General features: G+C 43.6%; 1 protein-coding gene across 14 annotated transcripts in view; it reads right to left on the bottom strand.

Moving 5' to 3' along the window:
- Positions 1–12,725, bottom strand: part of PTPN13 (protein tyrosine phosphatase non-receptor type 13) — a 413,328-nt gene that overhangs the window by 165,822 nt on the left and 234,781 nt on the right. For all 14 annotated transcript variants that reach the window (XM_077476384.1, XM_077476379.1, XM_077476376.1 and 11 more), the window contains 3 exons: positions 8,542–8,616; positions 5,700–5,874; positions 3,844–3,997 (listed from right to left, as the gene is read on the bottom strand). In XM_077476384.1, coding sequence (XP_077332510.1) covers positions 3,844–3,997; positions 5,700–5,874; positions 8,542–8,616 — 404 coding nt within the window. The remainder of the gene's footprint in view (positions 1–3,843; positions 3,998–5,699; positions 5,875–8,541; positions 8,617–12,725) is intronic.

The following is a 12,725-nucleotide window of genomic DNA, read 5'->3' on the forward strand; positions in this document are numbered from 1 at the left end:
TTATGCGTTTTTACAGCAACTAGATGATGCGACTTTGAACCAATATTTTTAGTTGGACATTATAAAATATTTTTAATTGGACATTATATGATTTTTTTGGTGTTTTTAATTGGTATTTTCACAATACTTTTCTGATTGTCACTTTTGGAGCATAATCATTGGCTCACATATGTGAGCAAAAGCACTTTTCACTAAAGCACCCATATTTTTAGTTGTTATATATATATATATATTTTTAGTTGTGATAGATTAACTGTATTTTTCACTACACTTGTGCATGTTTATGTTGTAAGATAACAGACACACATTTCACTCACATTTTTTCATCTCACGCAATTTGTTTAATATTACGCATATAGTGTAGTTTGGGAAATTTCTACATTAGGTTTCGTTTAACCTTGCAGAGTATTAGCATTCATATTTTTAGTACACTAATAAGGTTTTAGCGCCAAAGCTCAACTTACTTTTCAGATCTCTTATAGCCCTAACCTTCGTCTGAGGCAAAAAGTCCTTTTCTAGGACCGTGTCTATGACCAGACCCAAGTATTCTAGCCTCTTTACTGGCCGTAAAGCCAACTCAGATGCTCCAAATATCTGACAGTGCTGGACACACTGTCTACCGTGAAACCGAGTGATCTATAAGCAGCAGATCGTCTAAGTATGTCATTACTGATATACCCCGGACCCATAATCTTGCTAATACCGGGGCTAAAATGTTTGGGAACACCCGGTGGGCGGTGGCTAACCCAAAGGGCAAGGCCACAAACTGAAAATAATGCTGTTCTACCTCGAATCGCAGAAATTTCTGGTGAGTGGGGTAGACTGGCATATGCAAATATGTATCTTTGATGTCTATTGATGCTAGAAATTCTCCTCCTCTCAGAGAGGACGCGAATGACCAGACTCCATACAAAAAGAGCAGATGGTTAGGAATTGATTTAGATCTCTGAGATCTAGAATGGGTCTGACATCTCCATTCGGTTTTGGCACAGTGTAGAGATTGGAATAAAACCCCATACCATGCTCCTCTTTTTAATGGGTCTCTGGGAACATTCGATCTTAGAAATTTAAATGGTAGAAATTCTCGAAACTCTAGCTTGTAGCCTAGAGATACTGTGGAGATGACCATTTGTCCTGGATCTCCACCCGCCAAGCTCCTTAAAACTGCGGAAACCTTCCACCACTCGAGTGAGTGGGGGCACCCCTTAATAAGGAGGCCTTAGGACTCTGCTTTGTATGCTTCTGCCCCAAGGGCTTCTTCTGACCTTGTGCTTGACCTTGAGGCTTACCTCTTGAACCCGACGGCGTAGGCCGTCGAAACTGCCTGGAGGCTGCAAAACCAGGTGCTGGGGAAGAACTGTTAAATGAAGGATGCTTACTCCTTCTTTTAACCAGTAAAACGCTACTCATACCACCTAAATTTTTTTGGATATACTTATCCAAGTCATCTCCGAACAACCGTTCCCCATGAAAAGGAAAACTTGCCAATAGCTTTTTGCACGGCAACTCAGCTGACCAATGCTTCAACCAGAGAATTCTGCGCATATGCACAGATAAGAGGGCAAAGCGTGACACCTGTTAAATAGAATCTTTAAGGGTGTCCACCGCAAAACATAAGTCCCCTGGCAGCTCCGCTAACTCGCAGGTTGCTTCCCCTTGAGTAGGGACATTTTTATTGACCTGCTTGAGTTGGTCTCTTAAGGATTGACAAACCTCCATCGCTGCTACTGCAGGCCGTACTGCTGACCCAGCTATAGTAAAAGAAGCTTTAAGTAAAGATTCTAGCTTCTTGTCGGCTGGATCTTTGAAAACCTGAACATTGTCTACTGGACAAGTTAGGTTCCTATTTACAGAGGAAATAAAAGCATCCACTGCTGGCAAACTCCACATTTTAGTGAATTTTTCCTCCATTGGATAAAGAAGAGAAGATCTCACAGGAGGGAGAAAATGCCTATCTTGGCGATCCCAGTCTGCTTATATCAAATTGCTACAGCAGTGGGTGTAAAGGGAAAGCATGCAGGCCCTGTGAAGGCCTCAAAGAACCCAAGGAAGAACAGGGGGCCCTCAGTCACTTCCGCTGGGGGCAATTTATATGCCCAACGGACCAATTCCATAAGGGATTGGACCAGCAGCTTTTGGGATTGAGAAAAGCTCCTCTGAGATTGAGTCCTCAGAAGAGGAGTCATCTGTCTGCTCCTCTTCCCGGTCACCCAATGGCACCTCAATGTTATCTGCCCATTCTTGTTCCAAAACTGGAAGATAAAGAGGGGAAGAAGGGGACCTTTCGCATTTTTTCCCAGACTGGGAGACAGACGTGATCATGTTGGCTATTTTTCTCTCCAACCCAGCTAATGCTGAAGCCAAATCATCCTTGGTGACGTATGCAGAAGCTGAAATGTTGGATGAAGCCACTATGCCTGATATCCTCATAGGTTCAAACTGGGCAGTTGCATTTTGCCTTTCAGGGGAGGATAGTACTGTGGAAGCATGACTAGGATCCCCAGATCCAGACAGCGGCGCTTTTGCGCTCATCCCTGCTGTATTCCAACCTTTCTTTTGGGAGGACATAGTCCTAAGCACAAAATGCAGAGGTACTTACAATATGCATCCACTGCTGAGCTGTAGTCCAACAAAAAAATGCCGCCATCACTGCTCAGCCTAATGGCCCATAGACATGCCTTTAAATGCCTGTATCCACACCCATACAGCTCTTACATGCACCAGTATATTCTGTGTCCCTCTGTCAGCCACCAGACTCATCACAGAGTCAGAAACTTTATGGCCTACGCTGTGCATGCTCACTCCCCACGTGCGCGCTGGCTACCTAAGCTATGCCCCCTATGTCCTGCATTGGCCGATTTCTAGCTGACCTTCACATTCGTGAATGAGGCGGTCCGGTCTAATGGGATAGCTTGGGGTGCTCAGTACTGTGGGCAGATGCCGGCCACCCTGCTCCCCCATCAGAACCAGCCTCTGGGGGAGGGCTGCGTGCCTGCGGGTAGAAGGAGGGAGGTACCAGGGAACTGGCAACCAGGATGAGGGGTAATGCTGTCTACACAGAAAAAAAACAAGCATGACAAGCATGTATGTTACAATACACCCTCTAGTGGTGAAAAACAGGCAAGGCATTCACTACTCAGAAGAAATCCTTTGAAGTGAGCCAAATGTGTTCCTTTCCCAGGTGTTTTTTTATTTTTATTTTTTAAACTTGCCATTCCTGCCACAGGCTTTGCTGGAAAACACGCAGCCAGACCCAATCTTCAACCATCACAGCGAGCTTTGTTAAAAAAGACCCTCAAACTGGGCCCCCCTTAATGTGGGGTCCATTCCCCTGGACCTGTATAGCACCCTGCAGCAAAGCACCTTGGTCAGAACACTGCACAGGGATCCATTACCCAGGGTCCAGTGCCGTAAGGCTGCATTACAGGCAAAACCTTGAGCAATATTCTCTCCTTCTCAAGAGGCTCGGGTAACATCCATTTTTGGCTAACAGATTTTTTGACTGGATCCAGTTGAAGTCCATGATTCCTAACAGTACTGTCCATACTTCCAAGTATGCTCCAAAAGCACATGTAATCCATGATCATCACCTTGAAGACACTGGCGAAAAAACTGAAGTGCTACCTGTATGAGAGGGGTTATATAGAAGGGGACTGGCAGGATTGGGGGCAAGATTGGGGTGGAGGTGGAGGGTGGGGTTGGGATGGGATGGGAAGTTGATTGGGAAGGGTGGGTTCCTTCACCTATTCGCTAAGAAAAAAAGTCCTGAGCATACCTAAATTAAACTTTATAGCTTAAATCAGTACTATTTTATAATTGAACTTATGACATAAAATGCCTTACTGGATAAGACTGACATCATCGACAAAAAATTTTATCCTGAAATACAAGGAGAAATTGATTGCAGATTTTCCTCTCTTCTTTGTATCTTCTTTCCAACCATCTGGAGCAACTTTTGACAGTTTCAGGTCAAGATCAATAAAGAAGAACTCATTTTCTAAAAAGATATAAACAGTCATTGACTACATATTTCAGGGGAATAAATCCGTTTTTCAGCACCTAGAGGTGCAAGCAGCAATGACAATTATCTGCATACCCCAAAGTCAGACCATTCTGAACCAGAAAAACTCTTGCAATTCCTTGTTGTAAGGCAGCTTCCCCCCCCCCCCCCCCCCCCCCATCCACTAGCCAGTAATAAATTAGGGAGGTGTTTTTTTTCATTGGGGTGGGGGGAGCTGGGAAAATGTGGAGGGGGAGGGTAAGCTATTACACTATTCAGAAGAGTCAGAGCTTTGGCCGGTCATAAAAGCCTGCAAGACAATACAAAATTATGTATCTCCTTTTTATGATCTAAGTGCAAAAATACAGGTATGGATAGAACTCTAAACCATTGGATCTTGAGGCTGCTTCCTTAATGACATACTAGTACACTGCATGCAATCTTCCATCTTAAACTATCCATCCAAACCAATGATCCCTCTTTGGGGTGGTTCACACCATATGTGCATGAAACCGCATAGGAACTGATGGGAAAACTGTCTCTCACTTGCAGAGACATGAATCCACCTGTTTACATTAATTTTCGTGTACATTGAGGGACATATAAAACAATAAAAACTACAGAAGTTTGAACATTTATTCATTATTTTCAAATTATTATTTAGGTTGAGGCTCCACTTTAAAATGCTTATAGGTCGATGTGCTCACACTAAGGAAATTATTTTCTAAAGTTACATCTCGATATTATTTATATCATTTGTTGCAAACCAAAAACAAAACAAAAAACAGGCCAATAGGAGTAAAGGAGGGAGACAGGAGAGTGCAAACTTCAATACAACCACAAATTTTCTAGCCAGCACTAGCGGCCTGCACCTTATAATTGCTAGCAGCTTTTTTTCTTAAACTTGTTATAGATTTGCTCTGAAGTAAAAGAAAAGCCCAATTCTATGCTTAACCTGTACAAAAAAAGGACACGTTATATTTAGCTAGAATTAATCCACTCCAAACTGGTCAAATGATCCTGGAGCTTGGCTCACACAGCACTCAACAATGGCTGGGAATTCCGAGAGCCATCACATCACCCATAGCTGTTGTCTGAGCTCCCTTCACTCCTCTGCAGCAGCAGCAGCAGCTTACTGACTGGAAAGAGGGAGCTGCGGGATCCTGTGACCAGACCAGATCTTTTTATATGCAGGTTACACTTACCTGTCCTAGAGTTCAGTGACGTCGGCACCGCAGATGATGTTTTCATCAGCTGTCGGGTGCATGCCGCCTCCATTACGAGTAAGGGAACCCGGCAGTGAAGCCTTACAGCTTCACGCCAGGAACCTTACTGTGCATGTGCAAGGCTCCTCTCCCCTCTCCTATTGTCCTGGCAGCCGGGGAAGGAGGAGGGAGCCTGGGCGTTAATGTCAATATCCGTGGCTGAGGATCCCGAAAGCAGAGACAGGATACCTGTGAAAGGTAGGTATTCTGCCCCCCCCCCCCCCCAAAAGGTGCCAAAATGTGGCACCTGGGGGGGGGATATTACAAAGAGCGGAAATTTCACTTTTGGGTGGAACTCTGCTTTAAGAAGAACAATTCAGAATATATATGAAGGGAAGCCCCAAACTACCAAACTTCTTCCAATTAAGTGGATGCTCTCATGTTCTTGACTAAAGGCTTACAGCTATGACAATCAGGCCATACAGTACACTCACCTCTCAGAATTGCTAAAGCAAACAAGTGATGCTCAACAAGCCCAATGTGGGCCACAACCATGTCAAATACATCTTTACAGGTAGACTTGTTATCACAAGTTAATTCAAGTCTTTGTCCACTAAGGAGAATGATGTTAAGCTTTCGACGGGTCTCATCTGTCTTTCCTTTTTTGGCCTTAAAAAAAACAAAAAGTAAACTTGCTGAGAAATAAACAAGTACACGAAAAGAAAAAAAGAAAACAAAATACTGTATTAAAAAGTAATGTTTTAGCCTTTTTAGATATTGAAATAAAAATGATCAGTCTGATATAAAAATGTTGTGTTAATATTATAAAAATCTTGTGTTTCTACACATAATGTATAACACTACTATAGTTGCATGGGAGCAGACATGTGTGCTCATTTCATACGCAGGCTCTGCTTCTTGCTTTGCAGCGCTCCACAATTGATGTGTTTTACTGCTCCTACTAACAATGCAAAGCAGCACACTCACTAAAAACAATGCACTGTATACATAGTCTTATACTGTTATTGTCTGCAATACATGCATATTTCTCTATATTTTATCTTTTAAAAATGCTTTAAGTATCTGGGAAATTCCTGTTTGGCCTGCCAGAAACCCAGTGTGCTTCTTTGTTTCCATCTGATCTTTCCACACTGTGCCTCTTCTCTGCTGGGATCCCAAGAGGTGTTGTCAGCCCTGCTCAGCTCTTTTCTGATGGAGAACAGAACACTTCCCTGATTCTTCCTCTCCGTAACAGTTTTGTAATGCAGCAGAGAATAACGCATGCAGACAACACTGTGTGGGATTTCAGTGTAGTAAAGGCAGTATTATCAGCTTAATACAGGAAGTTAAATAAAAAGTATGGATTTAAAAAAAAAAACAAAAAAAAAAAAACAAACACGCATACTCCCCTAGATGGCTGGAGCACCGGTCCCAGGTGTAGTTGTCCCCCAATACACCGAAGAGAGAAAATTGAACGATCAAAGACCACTGATCATTGCGTTTTAGGTCTTCAGCCTGCAGAGAGCTGGTGGCTGTCAGTCACTGACTCTCTACGCTGCCCCGCTAGCACTCACTGGAGCGCTGTGGTGTGGAGAGGATGGAAGTGGATGCCTCAGTCTCTCTGAGGCGCTGAGCCAGCTGACGGTCCAGGCATCTTGGTGGATCCCAACTGTAAAGTCACGATCTTACCCAAGCCTGGACCGACTGAGTGACTGTGTTGCATTTGTTAAAATATGATTTTTTATATTAATCAGACATAACATTACATGGGATAATATTACAATAGTAGTTGGTCATAGAAATCAGATTACTGTCAGGTTTTGGCTTTAGTAGATATTTCTCAAACAAATGCTGTTGGATACAATGGGAACGTAGATACCATTGTTGTATTAAATTGACAGTTTGAATTGGATATAGTTTCTATAGCCACAGTAAACCAGTAAGAGAGGGTCTCTCAAACTGAAAGAATGACTGTTAGTCGGTTGTTATGGAAAACAAGTTTGTAACCATGGTAAACAAAAGCCCAAATAAAAGGAGCAGTAGAGACTGATAGTGGAGCCCACTCAACACGGATTAACACCGAAGGACACTCAAATTTGTAATTAGGGAACAAGAAGGTGCCTGTTCTCCAGAAGCAACGGAGATAATGAAGACAGTAACTGGAGCCAAGTAACTTTTAAGTGTATTTCTACTGTTACAGACCATAGACTGTTTATTTGCTAGGAATTTTCTTGTTATAGATATCTGTTAATCTAGTATTGTATTCCTAATATTGTAATTGTTTTGTATGTACAGCATTTTTGTATAGTAAAAGCACATTTACACACTGCAGAGGTCTCAGCTTCCTTGCTTATACCACAAAGTAACCTTGCTAGATAGACGCAAGCAAAACAGTGATGTCAGCTGAAAGCGGGTTTTAGCCCGCTGTTGGCTGAAAATAATTCACAGGAGTGCAGCTTAGGTTCTGCTATCAGCATGAGCCACTTCTGACAAGTTTTCCTGACACCAAGAAAAAAATGGTGACAGAGGAGGGAGCTTCAGCTGATTGACAGCTTCAGCTCTGTTCCGGTGTACTGTGTGAAGGGGGCGTTTGTCCCTTGCCTCCATTTAGCTCTCAGAGCTTTCCTCACTGAGCTCTGCAGTAACTTCTGACACGCTTTAAAAATTCTGGACTTTGAAAGGATGTAGAGAATTGAAGACTGCAGAAAAACAGGTGCAACTTAAAGTGGTTGTAAAGCCTCAAGGTTTACACCTTAATGCATTCTATGCATTAAGGTGAAAAACCTTCTGTGCTGCATCTCCTCCCAAGGCCACCTCTTTTTCTTACCTAAGCCCGATCAGATTCAGCGATGTGCATGAGCTGAATGTCTCCATCCTCATTGGACAGATTGATAGCAGCAGAAGCAATTGGCTCCCGCTGCTGTCAATTAAATCCAGTGACACAGGAACCGGGATGAGTCCTGCTGCCTATGTCAATGGACGCAGCAGCAGGACTCGGGAGTAAGCCCACACGGGTGCCCCCCGGAAAAGATTTCTGTAGGGGCACCAGATGAGGAGGCGGCACTTGTAATGCTGTACACTTGTAATGCTGGCACCCCAGAATAAGAGGACCGGGGCTGCTCTGTGCAAAATGATTGCACAGAGCAGGTATGTATAGGCATGTTTCTTTTTTTTTTTTTTTTTAAAGGAGGGTTTTTTTTTTTTTTTTTACAACCCCTTAATGTAGGAGGATTTACTTCATCTCTGTGTATTATCTGCAGCTAGTTTCCTCACGTGGGCATATATAAGGATTTACAACCATTTTTCATTTACAAAATTTAAGTCCGTCACTCTTACCAAAATTGATGGTGGGAGATCCAAAGAAATGTAGGGTTCAACTGTCATTTTTACAAATTCTGGCCCAAAAAAGTTCTATAAAAGGAAAAGAAACACATTTTAAGGTTTACAAGCATATGTTTTCTGAACATAGTAATCGAAAAAGAATAATATTTGGAAAACATTTTTGCCATTGCAGTCAATTTTGTACAAAATGTGAACGCCAAGCACCCTTATGCCCCTTAAATGCAGAATTGCTTAAACTTTTTCTGGACAGACAACCCAAAAATTGCTTGGCAGTAAAAGTACAGGTCACGTCATCGAAGATCTTCCTTGATTAACTATTTAAAGGAGTTTTCCTTTCAAGCTGAAAAATCTTTGGTCCAGCTATAAAGTGCACACAAACTGTACAGAAAAGTACGACTTACTGCCCGCTTACATTAGAGTGTTTTCTCCTGCATTTGGAGTCGTACTGGCATGCGCCACAATGGAAATCACATTCTCTATAGTGCCTATTCACATCAATGCACCACAGAGCACTGTGTTTTTTGAAAAGGTGCAGCAAAGCATGTTGTTTTGCTCCACAGACTTCAATGGAAATGTAAACCGCATGTAAAAACACATGCATTTTTAGTGCATCTCTGGCAGAGGTTTGGGTATAAGATCTATCAAAAAACTTATAAAAACACATCAAAAATGTCAGCCACTTGCATCTTGAGGACGCACAGACATTACTTGATTCTGAGGTAGAGGAAGGGAGTAACATGAGCCTACAGAGAGGGGAGAACATCCATCAGATCGTGAAGCGGTCATCTCCCGGCCAACTTCCCACAGCTCAGCTGTGTGGGTCTTTAGCACATGTGCAGCCGATTGCACTGTTGCAATTTGCAAGCTCTGCCGCAAGCAGATCAAGTGTGGCAAAAACACCAGCTACTTGGGTACCACATGCGTGACAAGGCATTTAATCTCCCATGACTCAGCCCGTTGGCAAGAGCACCTGAAAGCCACTTAAATCTTCTCCTCCTCACCTTTCATGTCTATCCCTCACTATATCCCTCATGACCCCACTGATCGGGATAATAGTATAGAAAGGGTGTCACAGGTCCTTACAACACATCTGCCAACAGCACACCACCAGCTGTAGAGTATAGCAGGCAAATTTCTCTTTCCCAGCTAAAAAAATAAAATAAATACATTCCCTGCCACCCACATGCCCAGCATTTAAATTCCAACTTGTCCAAATTGCTTGCTTTACAACTCCTTCCTTTCTGTTTGGTGGATTCTGCCCCTTCCGTAAATTTGCAGAATGTGCTGTACCACAATGGCAGGTTCCCAGTTGCCATTTCTTTGCATGTAAGGTCATTCCAGCTCTATACCATTATGTGGAAGGTGTCATTGACCATGCTTGCGGACATTTGGTCCAGCAAGCATGGTCAGAGACAATATATTTTGTTCACAACACACTGGGCAACTGTTTTGCCTCCACCTCTCCATAAAGCTGGTGGTGATGATGCAAAATCTCTCAGCGCCACCTCCTTCTCCATGCCCTCCTGTGCTGGATTGTCCTATATACCAAACAACAAGCAATCTCCTGCGCCCGGGTGCCCGGTCAGCTAAGTATGTGGCGCAGCCAATCCCTTTAGCAAAATCAGTGGAATGTTGCAGGCCCGCCTCAGGATAATGCGTAACCTTTACAAATGAAACATAAAAAAAAAAAAAACGGGGGGGGGGGGGTTTATTCAAGTTTTATTCATAAAACAAGAAATATACTCACGAACAAGCTTAAAATAAGGCTGATCAATACTCCGGCGTTACTTACACATTACGAGGGCGAACCCTCTTCTTCAGAGCCATAGCGATGATGGCTTGACCTCCTCTAGTGTACCCACAGGCACATGAGTATACGCCCACCAGAGCTTGCCACACCTACACAAGTAGGCTCCACTTACCATATGCATCCATCACATGATGCAGACAGCATGCTGCTATCACCATCCCATCGCCCATACAATCCTCAACCACTCCCCCTACACACATGGAGCTGTCCACCATGCCACCACCTCCCTTACAAAGGGCATGACATCACAACTTATTTTAAGCTCCTTTGTGATATTATATTTCTTGTTATTTTATGAATAAACTTTATCTTTGGTAATGCACAAGGTCGGTGCGCCCCCTTGTCCTATGAACCACCAGTATCCATCCCCTAAGCGTTGAAGGGGCCGTTCAATGAGTCAGGCTAAAAGATGCCATGCAGTGCTTGAGCTGGTCTGCCTAGGGGACAGGAGCCACACTGGAGCAGAGATTCTTTCAGCTCTGCAGGGACAGGCCCAGAGGTGGTTCACGCCACGGAAGCTTGAGCCAGGTATGGTAGTGTGCGATAATGGCACTAACCTTCTGTTCACCCTTCGACAGGAAAAGTTGACACATATGCCATGCCTGGCACATATCTTCAATTTGGTGGTGCTGCATTTCTTAAACAGGTACCCAGGGTTGCAAGAATTTCTAAGGCATGCCTGAAGAGTCTGTAGCCATTTCAGGCAGTCAAACAAAGACAGTGTTTGGTTTACTGAAATTCAGCAGGAAACCGTCTGATTTGTGACATGCCCACCAGGTGGAACGCAACTTTGGCAATTCTGCAGTGGCTGCACATACAGCAGAGGGCCGCCAATGAGTACCTGTGTGAGTATAGCACAAAGACAGGCCCATGGCAGCTTGGCCCTTTTGCCCCACAGAAAGGGCTTCTCATAAAGATGCATGCACTGTACTGTTACCATTTGAGGAGGCGACAAAGCTGTGATAATGCATGCATCAGTGACACAGTGCCTCTTTTGTTACTGCTGTAGCATACTCTGCATGGTATTATGGATAGGGCAGTCTAGATCTAGTGGGAGAAAGAGGAGGACTTCCTTTCCTCTTAAGGCCTGATTTATGCAGACATCATTCTTGCAACGCTGTAGAACACACAAGAGTAGATGGAGGAGGATTCTGGCAGCTTTGGAAGCATTGAAACAGAGGAAGACATATGTCAAACCTTGAGGGATAGTTTTTAGTCCCCAGAAACCTTGGGAGAAGAACATGGCTGGGAGGAGGCAGTTTCAGATATTGTAATTCTCAGTGATCCCAAGGACTCTGCTTCTAATGCCTCCGCAAACCTGAAATGCATGGGCTTCCTTATTCTTCAAAGCCTGCAAAAGGACCCAAGAATTTGTGGCATCAAGGAGAAGGCTCATTATTGGTTGGCAACCCTCCTTGACCACCATTACAAGAGGAAAGTCTCGGAAGTCATCCTGCCCTCGCAGAGGGAGCACAGGATGAAATATCTTGAGGACACTTTAAAGGGAGTTTATGTAATGCTTTCCAGACTCTGGTAGGTTGCAGTCTCGTGGAAAAGCTAGTTTTGAGGCTTTGGATGGTCAAAGGAGACGCAGTGTAAAAGGGGGCATTTCAAAATGTTTTAGTCCTCAGCGCCCAGGGCTTTCAGCTTCAAGATCCCACTGGCAGTGTCTGCATCATATGGCGGAAGATCATCTATGTTCGAAAATGGACATTGAGAGCTTTCCAGTAAACAATCCACTGAGTTTCCGGGTTATGAGAATAGACCACTGGCCAGAACGTGCCCAGTATGCAAATGAGCTTCCAGGCTGCCCTGCATCCAGTGTGCTTTTCAAATGGCATTCAGTGCCCGGAGGTTTTCTGACAGATAAAAGAGCACATCTGTCCACAGACACCGTCGACCGGCTGACATTTGTCAAAATGAATCAGTCCTGGTCCTGCATCAAATTTCAATATTTTACAACAAGGCCAATTCTTGCTTTCATCAAAAGTACCTCTATATGGTTACCGTGTGAAGGCACCAACACCCAAAGCACAATTGCTTTCAGAACGGTTTGATAGTGATGTAAAATTATTTTTTTTATAGAAAGGCCAATTCTTGTTTTCATCAAGAGTACCTCTGGGAGGTTACAGGGTGAAGGCACCACCAACACCCAAAGACCAATTTATTTATTTTTTCACTTTAAGCATTAATAAAATCACTGCTCTTTTAAAAACAATCTTTTTTGCATTGGTACATGTCTCCCGGGGCAGTAGCCAGGCCCCCATATCCTTTTTATGGCCAATAACTTGCATATAAGCCTTTAAAATGGGGACTTTTTCAAGTTTGGGTCCCATAGACTTCAATGTGGTTCGCCGTTCGGGTCCGA

This window comes from Lithobates pipiens, unplaced genomic scaffold, assembly GCF_037356315.1.
Source record: "Lithobates pipiens isolate NorthernLeopardFrog02 unplaced genomic scaffold, aLitPip1_a1.2 Scaffold_13, whole genome shotgun sequence".
Lineage (NCBI taxonomy): Eukaryota > Metazoa > Chordata > Amphibia > Anura > Ranidae > Lithobates > Lithobates pipiens.